Source organism: Mycetomoellerius zeteki, unplaced genomic scaffold (genome assembly GCF_001594055.1).
Source record: "Mycetomoellerius zeteki isolate Tzet28-1 unplaced genomic scaffold, Tzet1.0 scaffold701, whole genome shotgun sequence".
In the NCBI taxonomy this organism is placed as follows: domain Eukaryota; kingdom Metazoa; phylum Arthropoda; class Insecta; order Hymenoptera; family Formicidae; genus Mycetomoellerius; species Mycetomoellerius zeteki.
The window spans coordinates 147,232-164,109 of record NW_017257722.1 but is presented as its reverse complement, the minus strand read 5'-3'; the positions used below and the strand labels follow the sequence as shown (position 1 = coordinate 164,109).

Here is a 16,878-nt window from a genome sequence, read left to right as displayed (position 1 = left end):
TGTCCTATGAATAGGGTTACCAGCCGTACTTTTTCTTTTAAAAGCCTACACAGCATAAAATATTTTAAATATTTTTCCAAAATATTTCATTACAAGATTTGAAATATTTCTAAAATATGAGTCTAAAGAAATCAGAGTTTTTGAAAAATATCTTTTCTCATAATATTTGTACAATATTTCTGAAATATTTGTGTGAAACACTTTAATGTAATATTTTAAAACGTTTTACAAATGTTTACAAAATATTTCTCAAATATTTTATTAAAATAAATAAAATACTTCAAAAAATTTTTTATATAAATATTTCATACTGTGTGGGAGAGAACATGTACTTTTTTGAAGTCGTAAAACTTCTGGCTATTAATTAAAATTTTGTATTTATAAAGTTATATTAATAAAATGTTCAAATTATGTTCACGCAACTTTATTTTATTAAAAATCTACATTTAACCAAAGAAATTTATACCTCGTCTTTCTATTTCTAGATCATCTTTTTTAAAAAAATGTTTTCTTTTTAAAAAAATTCTTTTTTTTCTTATGATTCAGAATGATAATCTTACCTATGAACATCTTTAGGACATCCCTTGGAAGTCTGTGCTATATGGGATAGCGTTAAGTGCTCCTCCACGATATTTTTCAATTTTTATGCGCGCCAATTCGCGCAGTCAGGCTGAAAATTATTTACTTTATATTCCGGAAGAAGTGCGATATTTTTTAAATGGGAAATGTGTAAAAGTACCATTTTATATTTACATGAAGTTTTTCCTGTATTAAATTCTTACATTCAACAAAAATACCTTATAAGGTACTATATCTTTACTTAAATTTACAGTAATTAACTCGGTGATTAACTTACCATCGTAATATAAATACAAAAAATGTGTGCAAGAAAGGATGTGGCGCAAAAAAAAATGTAATGTATATACGGATGCAAAAGATAACACGGTGGAAAGCAATTGCGAACATCGTGTTTCAATTATTCGCTCGCAGTTAAATAGCTACGCTTAATACTTGGTTCTAAGTAACTTCATAATTTTCTAACGACTAATGATCTTACATGAGAACATACAACAAAAAAATTATCGCGCTAAATTGTCTGAATTCGCAGATACGCCGATACTATATGACTATATACGAAATGTGGTTCATATGTATTATAGAATATTGAGGATCGATTATTCTTTTGAGTTTGATAATTTAGATAATAATTACGAGTTCTTTTAATTTTGCATACCGTCATGGTCTTTCTAATGAATCTGATTTTAAGGAAGAAAACGAACAACAAAAACTTGATTTTTTTTTAGCTTAATTTAATTATTACATAGATTGATTGAAAATTTAATTTGCTATTTAACTGCTATTTGATAATACTATAAAATAATACTCAACATAAAATAGTTGTGACGAATGATAGCTTCTAATATTTATTAGAAAAAAACCTATTAAAGGAGGATACAATTTTTTTTTGCTTCCTTATTAACATCGTTACGAAATTGCTATCAATTATGCTTCAATCATCTAAAAACTAATTCGGAGAGAGTTGAATCAACACAATTCTGAATTAGTTTTTAAATGATTGAAGCAGAACTGACAGCAATTTTGTAACTATATGTGACTAAGAATTGTTAACTTCATCTCAATATACTAATTTTTTTTGAGCGTAATGTCCTTATTATGATAAATTTCGATTTTCATAAAGAAATACACAAGGAAATGTAGAAATAAAACGATCTCCGAACATTGCGAAAAAGTGAAAAAGTTGTATCCTCTTTTATTGAAAAATATTCATGCCGGTTCTATTCATATTTCTTTCTCGTTATTGATTTTGCGGCTCATTCTATATCAGTGTGTACCACATTGCTATTCATCTCCGTGTCAATAAAATACTTTAAAATTTATTCTAACAATAAGAAGCAAATTTAACAAAGCAATCAACAATAAAAAAAAGGATAAAAAGCAAATTCTTAATAAAGCTGCCAACATTTTTTACCATACATGTCAACCATAAAAATCTTCAAACTTGAAAATCTTCAACTACATTAGAGCACTCTAGACAATTTAACTTAATATTCTCCGTAATAATCTAAAACCTTTGACAAATATTGTCATTGGTATAGGAATCACTAATGCTTTAGTATTAAAAATAATTAAGCAATCAAACTTTGTATAATTAATTAATTTTCAAACCCGACGTTATTTCAGTTTCTTTCTATTTACACGTACATGCGTCCCGCGACACTTCTTATAAAAATTTATTAAAGACAATACATAATATATATCCCACATGTCTAAGGTGAGGCAGGTCGATTCGATCTCCATGGATTTCCCTGTGGAGAATGCTTCCTTTTTGCATACTCTGTATTATAGCGAAATTTCAGTTCTTGCTTTCGAGTAGCGTCACTGATAAAATATTCTCTGCTGCGGCAATGTCGCTATGGCAGGATACTGTAAGAGGGGAACAAGCTACCTCCATATACTGTTGGTATGAGATCGACGACTCCGTTGCATTTATTAACCTCAGAAGTGACAATATAAATACTTGGAAATTGCAGAAATATATAACAAAAAATAAATTATTAATTTCAAATAAATAATTAATTTCATAAGTATGAAATACAAAGCAGCTTAGTATCTGAGACCAAATGCTATCCTCTTTTTTAAAAAGCAAGAATGTCATACATTTGAATGTGTCTCTAATACTGAGCTGCTAAAAATACAATTGGTTGTTTCAACGAAGCAATAAGCACGCGGAATTGTAACTTCTAAGGTTAAACGGAGTCAGCCGGTGTCGTTCGTTCGTATTTTGCCGACACCTGAGATCTACCACACGGTACATTTCTTCTCGGGGTTCATTCTGGAGCCAATCGGGCAATTAAAATCATGCGAGAATTCCTCCATGTTCGACAACGGTCCTCGAACGCGGAATTCGCCTGGGCTGTGGAAGCCAGTCGTAATTCGCAGCTTTAGTGCTTCCGGTCGATACTTGCTGCACCAAGAATTAGCTGCACTTATCCAGAACAATTGTTCTGGGCTATACGGCAGACCCGGTAATCTCCGCTCCGGCTTGTTTCGTTTGACCCATTCTTTGTATGCATAATAGGCCTCCTTTATGCCACCATTGTCCGCGATATTTTCACCTTGTGTGTTTATCCCATTCAGCTGTAAAAACGTAACATATATTATGACAAAGTTTCAAACTAGAAAATTTTTTATATAAAAAGAATTTGATATTATTTTTATGGGGGATCCTTAAAATGTTAATTTACTCTATATACACCTTAAAAATTGTACAAATGTTCGTGGTTCGTGTTATATTAATTAATGTATTATACTGATTATATCGCAAAATGAATAACTTAACAATTATGCTGATCATTGAATTGCTTTGTACATTTTAATTTCTCCAACGAATCATTTTTTTTCGCGTATAACTACGATGAAAATTTAAGAACTCATAAAGATACTGCATATTTTTCTGAGTGTTTTTGTAAAGTCATTTTGCTGCCTAATTTCGTATGATATTACGAAACTTTTGTTATCATTATCATTACTCTTATCGCTCATGAATATTCTAATATTCTTATAATACTGCTACATAATGAATAAACATTGATTTGAACGATAACACAGCTCGATAAAAAAATCACTTTTTTTTCTCTTTGAAGTGCTGTAGTACAGATTTTGAATTTTTTTATGCTGAACACGATCGTTGGTAGAATTTGCGTAGAAATTCAGGGTTTTAAGTAAATTGAGATGAAGTGTGCTAAAAATGATATTTTTGGCTATTTGAATATTGTTTTACAAAACGAAACTTTGTTTCACTTTGTTTCTCTAAATAAATTGAACGATCGATCATGAACTAAAATTCATTTTAAAGCTCTTGAATTGTATTTTTAAACCGTAGACTTTATTTATAGAAATGTTTTTGTCTTTTCCGTCAGAAATATATAAAAAATTCATATAGCATGGAAATAAACTTAATAAACATAGATATGTAAGATTTAATCTTACGTTCAATCCAACTTCTTTCACGGAATAATTTCCATACTGATGAATTATACATTCGGCTCTCTTGAGATAACGCTTCTTCGTCTCTGACTCCCACCAGTCAACGAGATTACCTTCCTTATTAAATTGTCTACCTTGATCGTCAAAGCCGTGGGTAATCTCATGGCCAATAACAAAGCCGATGCCGCCATAGTTCATGTAATGTGGCCGATCATTGTTGAAAAATATGCCTTGCAAAATACCCGCGGGGAATTCTATGAAAAATTAAAAAATTCAGTATATAGCTACAAATAAAGAATGAGGAATTTTTCAAATAATATAATTTTATAGATTTTATTATTTAAGTATACGTCAATTCCTTTATTAATATTTACGAGATTATTTATACATACGAATACTGTTCTCAATCGACGAGTAAAACGCATTGACGACAGCTGGCCTTCCATGACTTATCCATTCTGTCTTATTTACTGGCTGTCTTAGCCTGCCAAATGAGAAATTCGTTCCAAAAATAGATAAGTTAAAAATGCTACCCATATAATCGTCAGCACTCAATTCAAGTCCCTGATAAAATTCTTCAAGCTTTCTGTCGTCCAACAATTCATTTGGATAGGCAATATGTGAAGTCATATCGGCTGCTTTTTCTAAAGCATTTTTTCTGGTCTTCTCATCCATCCAGTCCACCTAAAAACGTGTAATCTCGTTAAAAATTTACTAACGTTTCTAAATATATGACAGAGATTTTTAGAATTAATATCTTTAACATATATTTCTTAAGAACAAAAATAACTATAAAATCTCATTTCCAAGATTCTAATTTCTTGATAAGGATATGTGATGAGATTTATATTTTTTCATCTTGTTTCTTTGATTTTAATTTATTATAATTTTCAGATAAAGAGAGAAATATAAAAAAAAAAGAAAGAGATTTTTATTTTATTTTTAAAATTTCAATCTTAAATATAAGAAGTATCGATTATAAGGTTTTCATCTCCTTTACATCTCCTTAAATTTAAATTTTTGTATTCTCTCACCCTCTTCAGAATCTTTGTGAATTCCTGCCTGATATCGTCGACCATTTCGAGCGCGGTTTTTTTCGCATCCTCCTTAAAGTACTTTCTTACGTACATCGAGTTTCTGTTTTGCCGTTTAACTCCGTTGTATATTTGAGTTGCCTCTTGCGGATGTCATCCGTTAGATAGCTGATCGACGCAGCAGTTGCTCTCCAAAGTGCATAGTTTGCCTGCACCCTTTTTGGCGTCGTACTGATTAGTTGTTCGAAGTCCTTTAGATAGCTGGGTACATTCACAATAACTATCTCGTCCTGAGTTAGTTGTGCTTGCGGTGCGAGGATGGTGTTAAAGTATTCCCACCACGGTATATTAGAATAGGCTAAGGACAGCTCATTCACAGTCATGGGATTGTAGAGAAGAGTCACGTTGCGCCGTTTCTCATTGGGCAGAGAGATCTGCGTACATATTTATCCATTTAATCAATTAATCTATTTAATTAATCGACTGGCGATTTAAAAAAACAATTTTATCAAACACCCTATTTAAAATTATTTTATCAATATAAAGGATGACTTACATTTGCAAGCTTTATTTCAAATTCAAGTGATTCTTTTAATTCTGTGCGGGCTCGGTCAGAATCGGCTCCGAGAATTACAGCAATATCCACCATGTACTTGTAATATGCCTGGACGATTTTCTCGTTGAAGCCTTTCGACAGATATTCGCGCGAGAGTCCAAGCGCTGCTTGATCGAGCTATAAAAAATTATCAATTTTTATTTGCGTGTACTGGTTGATTGAAAACAAATATTATATTCGGTTAGAAAATATTTTATATTTTATACTTATATTTTGTATTATTTTATTCGATATTATTTCATTTTACGTATGATTATGTATTTAATTATAATCTTCGTTCTGCGTTTATCGTGGATCCTGTATTCGAAATAAATCGTTACGTGCTTACGTCGATCAAACGCCTAGAGTTGTTCTTCAAGTCGACACTGACGCCGAAATCGATGAAGTAATCCACTGAATAGCCCAATCTCCGGAATTTGTAAACGGAATCTTTCCAAGTGAAGTCGCCGTCATTCCATTTCTCGCCTTCCAGAACGGGCCAGCCACCGAGTTTTTTTAGGTTGTTCAATAATGGTGTCAAGCCTCTCGCCTCGATAGCGGCTGAAAAAAAAACAGTATATTTTAGAATGAAAAAAAGATAAAATTTTTGTTTCAATTTGTATTATATCTTTATCATATTTTTTTTGGCGTTATATATTGGTTCTAAAAATAAGGATTTGAAATGCAATTATTCTTCTAACACATTATGTATTAAAGTATCCCAATTATAAATAACTTTTTTCGGAAGAAATGTGTATAGTAAGATCAAACTTCAAATGATTCGTGAAATAAATCAATAGGATTTATAATTTTGCTGTGATTTCACTGGATTCATTAAAAGAGTCTGTTGCATACTTCAAGTTTGACGACTTATATGGAATTTCATGTCGCGGCTGCTTACTTTTGTTCATGCAGGCCTTGTAGAAGTCTTTGGCAAGCCTAAACGGTCTCAGCTCGTTTGGAGGACTTTCTTCCTCAATGCTGAGTCGCAGTTGTTCCTCGAGATCATCAACGATAGTAGAGAACGCAGTCACGCTAGTTTTATCGTCGGGAATAATTGTGGATTCTAAGAATCCACCGCAGGCGAATTTGTAAAAGTCATCACAGGGCTCCACATTAGGATCCATATTTTTTATTACGTTAGAGGCTGCGATATATATTGAACAGATTAGTACAATTTAGTATCTTCAGACAAAATAGGGGGGAATTCTTAGTTTTTTAATAAAACAATTTATAAAATTAATTTCTCTCGTATAAAATATTGAAGTTTACATTTTGATGAAATATCTTTGATAAGTAAATATTTTCTAACAAATCGATGATTGAATTTCGTGTTGTTGACAAAAGCAACTTTTATATAAAGATAAAAATATTCGTTATTTATTGATAAAATTTCCGGTTATTAATCACAAATACATGAATAAATATTACCGAAAAGAAAAATACCGACTATCAAATGAAAATAGTATATCTCAATATTGAATATATTATTTTCTTTTACAAACATGTAATAAACTATTTATTTTTTATTCAGGTAGATATAGAATATTTGATTAAAATTATTTATTCAAGTTTTATTTAAAATTTTCTGTTTTTAATGTTTTAAAGCTACATAAAATAGATATTTCGTAATTCTTTTTAAAATAATGTTTTAAAAATATGCGATATCCATCTATTAGTCATATGACGATACAAATTTACTAAAATAATTATATTTAAATAGATAAAAAATTTAAGTTTCTCCGTATTTTTTACTGACCTGTGTGAATGCATTCAGATGTTAAACAGACATCATTGCATTTCGCCATCAGTGTTGTTATGTTCTTCGATGTTTCCAAACCGCTTAACGCCTCGGCTGTGGATGGTAGCATCTCTACGTTAACAGTATCTGTTCTCGTGCGGATGCAGGTGTGATTGCAGGTGCGAAAAAAAAATGCATAACAGCATCAAATTAATGAATGCGAAGCATCGGAACACACAAGCCGTGATAAAACTTAAACTGCATACACAATGAAGTTTGATATCGTTTCTCTCTCAAGTTGCTAGCATGCGTGTATTGTGTTGTATGTTGTTATACGATTAAATCTATTATCAATCCACTTTGTCAAAAAATGAAAGTCTCTTTATCTTTTTTTAGGAAAATTCCGCAGCGTATTTTAAAAAGAAGATATATTCTCTTGTAATGACAAAATTTGATAAATTATTTGTATCTATAGTCAACATTACATATAACGATACGACAAGGGAAATCAATTCTAGAAAATATGTTTTATAAAAAAACAGCAACAAATTTTTTAAATCGGATGCCAAAACTACATTGCACATTAAGAAATGATTTATTTCGCCCTTTTGTCTTTACAATATTTCTATTACGAGAGACACGCATGAATTCCTAAAAGATTATCTTTTAACCGATTAAGTTAATTGATTACATTGAAACAAAAGATTTATAATTGCGATTCTCTCTCTTTCTTCCTCTCAATCCAATCGTATTTACGTAAAGGTTGCATGATGTTTCATCAATTATTATTCTTCGTCGGATTGCGTATATAATTATTATATGTGTTCACATAAGAAAAGGCAACATCTACCAAAGACAACATCAAACCGAGCGCTGTCTCGTTTCGTATTCTCCGTCAATTTTTTAAAAATACTCCGAAAATATCTTGAATGCGTCAGTAATGACGCTATTGTAAGCTCGATGCCAAATTGATGCGCAATCAAAATATTAGATCATGGGGGGTGTACACGTTGTAAACTAACGTGATTACGTTTAACGGGCTTGTTACTACGAATACGCGTAGCGAATGAATAATTCTCAAAACAATATTTGTTCATTAGAAATATCAAAATGCGTCAGAATTACTCTTTCGTTGACGTCACTTCGATTTGCACGTCATGAATTTTGTGGTTAAGTCCATATAAAAACGTATAGGCAGTATGACGTAGTAAGGAAATTGTAACATTGGATTTGCTACGGACCTTTGGTTTCTATTGTGATTGGCCAATTTGCTTATTGCTTACATCTTATTGTCTTACCGTTTTTGTATGTGCCATGAGCTTTACTTTTTTAAAGTAGTGTTACTTCTTCGTGGATTTAATTAATTTAAAACACGTCTTTGTATGAAATATACGTTATTAATCAAATGATAGAGTCCTCTTGTAATCCAATGCGGAAATATTTTTGTAATGTAATTCTCTGTTTTGTGTTTAATGAACGGGTGGAGCATTTTAATATAAGGCGCCGACGTAGAAATAAAATTTACGATGACCGCGCTGCAATTACGCGTCTTACTTTCGCACAGTTAAAATTTTTACGATGCGGGTACGTACCGTTACCGAACGGCTTTGATCGTAAATATATTCATCGCTTGTTACATTAAAAAACATCTTTGGATCTTTTTCTCGAGATGTCAAAGAAAAACGACACGTGGATTTATAAGAACTATAAAATAATCATGACGATACTTCTAACGGCAATTAAAAGCGTACAATTTAAGTACCATTAAAATGTCCATTAAAATATCTTTCTGGCACCAAAATAAATTTTGCTTTTTCATTAGCAACTTTTATTACGCATTCCACATATTCTTCCTTCAAATAGCATTTAATTTGTAAATGAATAATTTATCTTTTATCAACAATGAGACACGTAATAGAGAAAATTTTCTCTATTTCAATGTATTAAAAATTACTATGTGTTTATAGATTCCTATAACAAGTGTCAGAAATTTGTCATCCTACGAAAACTGTAGTCAAAAGTGAAAATATATTTCTTTTATAAATTATTATTTAGCCAGATATATCTGACTCGTAGCCCTTCTTTTATTTATTGATATGTTTTTTTCTTTTTTTAGAGGAGAAGTGTCGTGCTAGATTCGCGAAGTTAGCATGTCATATTTTTAGTTTCGATTTTTTAGTAAGCGGAACTTTTTTTATTTTGCTTAGGAAGTGTAGGAATATAATAAAAAGTGCTACTGGAACTGTCATTATTTTTTTACATTAATAGAACGGCGTACTAACTTCACAATCTAAATATATGTGTATCTGTGAAGTTAGCAAGACATTAATATAAAAATTCTATTAATATAAAAAAAAATAATGACAATTCCAGGAGCATTTTCATAGCTCTACAGTTACTCATAAAAATAAAGAAGAGTTATACTAAGAAAACAAAATTTAAAAAATAACAGCCGGAATTTTGTTTAAAAATGATTGTAGAGCATAGAATTTTGTTAGAACTAAAGAAGAAATGTCGCTGAAATTGTGATAAATTAACGGCATAAAACTTTTTTTCCAAGTGATATTTTGTGCATTTAAAGTCTATTAAAATTGGTAATTGTTGGAATTTTGTTTTCAAATTACATATATCAGTACAATTCGAGCAGTACTAACGGGAATCACGAACCTTTTAATGACATAAAGTTTTTGTATTTGTTATGTGAGAGGAGTTAAAAGCAGTTATTTAAGGGATTAAATCTAGATTTTTGCAAGTTGCGTATCACGTAAGCTATTACAGAAGTCTGTCGCTGCCATATTGCGAGGAATTATGATTTGCTCGTTACTAGCAATTTCGCTTCAGGCATTAATGCAATTGGATGATGTTAAGTAATGTCTTTGTTGCAACGAGAGACTAACGTACGTTAATCTTAAGATGTCTCAAGATGTATGATACTTAGTTGTTGCAGGTGCAGGATCGGGTTTACAAATTTAAATGTTGCAAAAGCAACATTAAAGTAAAAAACTTCATTAAAGTAAAAAAAAGAAATGTTATTAATATTATTTATACTTTACGCAATTGAAAAAATCGAATACTTCTTAAAATCTGAGAAGATTTTATTAAGCTAAATCAGATCCTGCATATGCAGAAATGTCATATGGTCATAGTCTTTCACAAACAAATACGAAACACATGCGCTTAGATCTTCTTTACTATTGCGCGTTTAAGATTATAATTTTATTTTGTAATATAAATCATGAGAAAAACAAAACAAAATTACATTATTTAATTTATATTAAAAGTTGAAATACTAGAGATATTCAGAATCATAAATTGATCTATAAGTTTTTCTTTATCGTTTTGAAATTCAAAAGATATATTTAAGTATCTTATTTCAGGTTTTTCCTATACTGAATCATTCTGTATATCTCACTGTACATCATTTCTAGATAAAAGCGTATAACAAAAGCAACACATATTTTGATGATTCAGTTCTGAAAGAAAGATCTAAAGAATTCATAAAAAGTAACACGTAAGTGAGGTCTTTTTGATTTCAACACAACTTTCATAAAAAGAGAAAAATGCTGTCTCGCTTCTGTGCTTCTCAGACAATACTGCATACTTGCAACATGCATGGTGAACGGCTTATGTTGCACTATAGATCACTATAAAAGTAAGTACTCTTACCGGATTTGGTGTTGCATGTCGTGTTGGCCGCCAAAATTCCGAGGGCGACCGCCAAAGCGATGCACAGGAGGAACCCGGAAACCGCTATCACCGTTAATCCGCGTTCCAAACCGGACCGCCTCTTCCACCATGTTGGGTTTCTGCATGAAAATCGTAAAGTGAAAGAAACGACAAAATAAATAAATATCACATTATCCTTAAATTATTTCCCTAAAAATTTAATCATATGTATAAAAAATATATATATATATAGTCATAAAGCTGTTTTAAAAATATTAAATCAATAACAGGGTACTCTTCATTTTTCTCCAGGCAATATTCTTACCCTGACTTGTAAAAATATTTAGTGTAATGTTTAAGACTGAATGGAAAGGATTTACTTAATTCTCGTACTTTATGAACTTAATTTTACCACACTTTTAAATTAAGGATTTTGCAATTATTTGAGCGTATTGCACGTGTCGGCAGTCGCAAGATATTGTTGCGACTTGCTTTAAGTAGTATGCTTTGTAATACGAACTGCAAAATCCTCTCGCTGTAATCCTCGTGATAATTATGCATCGTGTTTCCAAGTTTAATCGCACGTAAAACAATGTTTGTCATCTACGTATATTCCATGTATAAATAATGTATTGTACTATCGAATCCTGCTTTCTATACTATATCATCTCTATGCATATTACGAAGAAATATATGTACATCTGCACATGGAATACAAGGAACCATACGTCGTTTACATAATGTAAATAAGGGTATTACGAAAAGATCAGTTATTTCTTGCCGTTTGATAATAAGAATATAGGATATCGTTGCATATACTCAAAGATACTGTAATTTTTTTATTTTTCATTGCTTTCGCGAATGAAATTGATCTTTCATATTGCGTACGTATACACGTATGCACGTGTACTGTCGACGCGCAGTAAAATGCCACTTGGATCTAAAGCACGTCGCACATCGAAATTTATGGATTGCTTTTCCTATTCGGCGAGAGAATTGCCGGAGTTTTTCACGGCGGAGAATTCGCGTAGCGAACGAAAGGCAAACCGCAGTCGGATTTTTATCTCGTCCCTGCCGCGCGCCATTTCTGCGTTTTATGTTTACGATCATCTCGCGAGATCGTGGCGCATTAAGTTCCTCGCATAATCGGCTATCGAGACCTTGTCCGAGAACGCGATGAGAAATACAAACAGATTAATTGAGTGTACACAAAAGTGTTATAATGCTTCGTCAAGATTTTTGCAAAATTTTTGAATTTAAATAAAAAATAAAGTAAGACAGTTTCCGTAATGATAGTAGTACTATTTATAATATATAGGTACTTTTTAATCCTTTGAAGAATGAATTCGTAATGTTAACTTTAAATTTTTCTATTTTTCTCACATCTTCTTTTAAATAGTTGCGCAAAGTACAAATTTCGCCGATAATGTAACAGCAAGAATAAATAACAATCGATTTGTCTTGACCAAAAATCATGATTTATTATTGAATTTATCTTTCTTATTACACAGTTGTTTATATTACTATGTTTCTCGAAAACGTAGTTTTAATTGATTGTTTTCTAAATCATAATATCGATGTACAAATGGAAAAAAAACTCAAATTCATTCGGAAAGAAAATCATTTATATTAGCAATCAGAACGTGCAGTTATTGATTGCATTTACACAAGAAATAATCAATATGCAGTAGCAGTTATTGATTTTTGCCCTGTGTGTTTTTATTTCGCAAACAATGCGCGCAGATATATCCACGTGCGCGCGTAAATACGTCGAGAGTAGATACTTAGGATGATAGAGAGAGCATAATGGAACTCATCGCGCGTAATGCAACGACGAGTGTATTGACCTCATCGAGAAGCAACGACACACGCCGAAGCATTCTCTGTTGTGTAATATCGGAGTCAATGCCGCGTATCGTCCGCATCTGATGCGCGGCCTTGACCCTGAGAGTATGAACGAATTTATGAATTTAATACACGAGATCCGTATTTCATATTTGTCACGCTACTAAGCAATTTAATATATTTATTAATTAATAGAAATAATCCTATCTTCGGTTAAAGCGGATCTTAGTGCTTAATAACTTAGTGTTAGTACTAAATACAAATTTTTGCCAATATACACTGTTAAAAATAAAAAATGTTAATTTTTTAACTTAAATATGTATATTGGACTCTCTGAGACTTTAACATTTTTGAATATCTCAAAAAGTCCACTACATGTTTTTAAGTTACAATAAAATTAACATTTTTTTAGCAGTGTATTATTTCAGTTTTTTAACTGTGCGCCGATAAGATTTGTTGGATTCAAAATGTAATCTTAAACTGAAGGTGAAATTAATCTCGAATTAGATTGATCGTCTATTTTAATAATGAAGCTAATAAGCATCTTAAAAACCTGTAAATAATTGATTGCAAAAAATTAATATATTTATATGCCGTAATGGCGTAAGTAAAGAAAAAGGAAACTTGATATTTGTTTTGAGATTGAGATATTATATTAAAAAAGTTGGGTATTTCTTTCGCAGGAAATGAGGGAAAATTGTACATTATTGTTCCGTCTAACAGTTGAATCAGGATGAAAAGATAAGGTCGCGGGTAATTTTTATCGGTTCACTATTCGATCGTTATTATATACATATGTTTCAAAATAATTGCATATCAAAATATCAACGAAGTGGAAGATTGTGGAAAAGCGATAGAGTATGATTATCCTCTGATTTCGCGGTATTTACCCCCAGGGCTCGGCGAGAAATTGCGGTCCGTATTCCATATTTGTCGCGTCACTAACCAAGCAATCAAGCCTCATCGTCGAATTGCGATGGATTGATCGGCGAGGCGACTATATGCGAAATTAACGTACATATAAGATCATATCTATATCGCAATTGAGTTGATAGCAATATCCGCGTTATAGAATATTCTGGTCTACGAGTTTAATGACTTAACGTGTCCCAAAGAGAACAAGAAAATCAAAATAATGTTAATTTGACGTCATATTGACGAATTTATGTCATTTTTTGGTCATGATAAAAATTTCGATCTCAGATGATCTAACAAGGGAAGTTTCACAACTGTTCGGGACCGATTTGATTCTCCATGAAATATGTTGTTAAACACGAAAATCTAAGAGAGAGAGAGAGAGAGACACGTATTTTTTTATACGTGCGCTAACTCATGTTTAAAGGGTGAACCCCTTTGAAAAAAAAAAATGGTATTTCTATTTCGAGCCGAATATCGTCGGAAGTATAAAAGACGGAAAAAAATTTTTTAAACAAAAGTTATACGGTTTCAAGAGTAGGGGAGACCGGGGTCAGTAAACTATAGGGGTAAGTAGAATAATCGAGGCTACGTTATAAAGAATAGTTTTGATTTAGTAAAAGAATTAAACGAATTGAAATTAGAATCTAATTACAAACTGTGTTCTTTTGATATAGATTCTATGTATACTAACATACCTACAGATCTGGTAGCCAATGGTATTGAAAAAAGATAGAATGATATCGCAAAAAACACCAATATTCTAAAAAAAGAATTCTTAAGTGCGGTCTCTCTAATCATTAATTCAACTTACTTCAAATTTGATGAAAAATTTTTTAAACAAATTTTTGGTATGTCCATGGGGTTTCCACTGTCTCCAATCTTGGCAAATATTGTTATCCAGGATTTGGAAGAAAAAGTGTTTGCCACTATAAACGTTAATATACCGATTTATTACCGTTATGTAGACGACATTTTATTAGCGGCACCAAAGAATCAAATTGAAAAAATAGCAAACAAATTCAATATGTATCACGATAGACTAAAGTTTACGGTAGATTATGGCGAAGATGATTACATGAATTTTTTGGATGTAAAAGTAATTTTAAACAATTGTAGCATCAAATTCGACCAATATAAAAAAACCTATAAATTCGGGCCGATACTTAAGTTACATATCTAACCACCCGATACAACATAAAAAAGGAGTGATAATAGGACAGCTAGATCGAATACTTATGCTACGAGGGGCACTATTTATATTTTGAGCCTAATAATAAAAAAACAGTAATTTGTCATTGAAAATGACTTTATTGTTTTTCAAAATATTCTCCTTTATGATCTATACACTTTTGCATGCGTTCGAACCACTTGTTTGCACCAATCGACACGAGTATCTTTTTGAGATTTTGTCAGATTATGTGGGATCCAACGAGAACAAACCTTTTTCACGGCTAAATGATCATACAGTATTTTATATATGCTGGTGGAACTAATGCCTAAGGTTGTCTCAATCTCACAGTATGTCACATAACGATCTTGCATTTTTAGTTTTTGCACAGCATCAATGTTTTCTGACACAACAACTGATTTTGGACGACCTTCACGACTTTCGTCGGTGAGCGAACGGCGACCACGATTAAATTCGTTATACCAGCGTTTCACAGTGGCAAAGGATGGGGCTTTATCGCCAAAAGTGGAAGTAAGTTGATCGATGCACTCCTGTCTTGATAATCCACGTCGAAAGTCGTAATAAATCATTGTACGAAAATTTTCACGAGTTAATTCCATTTTTTCGCTGAGACACAATTTTCAAGTGACTGTAAACAATACAAATCGCGCTCAAATAACAAAACGTTCTGAAGAAGGTTATGGTCAAAAATGTCAAACTTTCTAGTGGAAACGTCAAATGGCACCTGACAACACTCAGTGTTGCCAAGGCTCAAAATATAGTGCCCCTCGTATCACGCCCTGAGTTCCACACAAAAAACATTAACGCGATGATTAACATATTAATCTTGAATGGTTATCCTCTAGAATTAATATTTTCCACTGTAAACAATAGAATAAAGAAATTATCGAATAGAATAAATATTTATACAAATGATAACAATAATAATGAATCTAGTGATCTTAATAGAAAAAAATATTTTATCTTTTGTTAATACAAATTCTTATAAATTTAAGACTATTGCGTCAACGAATAATTTTAAAGTGGCTTACAAACCCACAAATACACTTAATAAATTTATAAAACTAGGCAAAGACAAGTTGCATAAGATGGAACAATGTGAGGTGGTGTATAAGATTGGTTGTCTGGATTGTAATTCTACATATGTTGATTAAACGAAAAGAAAAGTGAAAACAAGGATTAAAGAACACAAGGAGAACATCAAGAAATCTAAAGATTCGCTTTCCGTTGTGTCATAACACCAAATCGAATTCGAGCATAATATGAATTGGGAGGATATACAAGTATTAGACGTTGAACCGGTTTGGCAAAAAAGAATTACATCCGAAATGATTTTCATAAAAAACAAATCAATGGATTAAATAAGCAGAGCTACAGAGAAATTACCAGGAATGTATAGTCCTTTACTCAACACATTGCCCCTTCCTTAGTTTACCCTCTCTTGTCAGTCGTTTTGTTTATTTAAGGAAGTTGATTATGAAAAGAATTAGCAGTACACGTAGATCCTTTTCGCCTTTAAAATGTTAAGTAGAGACAGTATGACGGACACTAGCATTACTTATCTCATCAATTTGATCGAATCACAGGTATTTATATCCAAGAGAGTTTGTGTAATGATTTTTGCAATAATATTAATTACGATTATTAGATTTTGGAAAATTTGTGGCTCTTTCAACTCTTGATATAGAAGAACTATAATGGACAGGTTCATGTAATGTTATTCGCCTACACTGAAAAAAAAGATTGACTGCTGCAGTAAATTAGATGGTAAAGTATGGCATAACATTTTTAATTGGCTGCATCAGTCAATTTTTGGTTGTATTAGCCTATCGAAATCCTATACTGACATTGCGGATAGGCTAACGCAACCAAAAATTGGCTG

The 16,878-nt window shown here is 31.7% G+C and overlaps 1 protein-coding gene across 1 annotated transcript in view; it reads right to left on the bottom strand.

Annotated features, from left to right (window-relative positions):
• Positions 1 to 1,762: 1,762 nt before the first annotated feature.
• LOC108729160 (membrane metallo-endopeptidase-like 1) overlaps positions 1,763 to 16,878 on the bottom strand; it is a 26,789-nt gene continuing 11,673 nt past the window's right edge. Inside the window, 11 exon segments of the mRNA XM_018458135.1 lie at positions 1,763 to 2,445; positions 2,814 to 3,159; positions 4,012 to 4,262; positions 4,401 to 4,692; positions 5,043 to 5,142; positions 5,145 to 5,476; positions 5,599 to 5,775; positions 5,987 to 6,198; positions 6,539 to 6,784; positions 7,397 to 7,525; positions 11,045 to 11,184. Coding sequence (XP_018313637.1) covers positions 2,821 to 3,159; positions 4,012 to 4,262; positions 4,401 to 4,692; positions 5,043 to 5,142; positions 5,145 to 5,476; positions 5,599 to 5,775; positions 5,987 to 6,198; positions 6,539 to 6,784; positions 7,397 to 7,525; positions 11,045 to 11,184 — 2,218 coding nt within the window. The 3' untranslated portion in view covers positions 1,763 to 2,445; positions 2,814 to 2,820.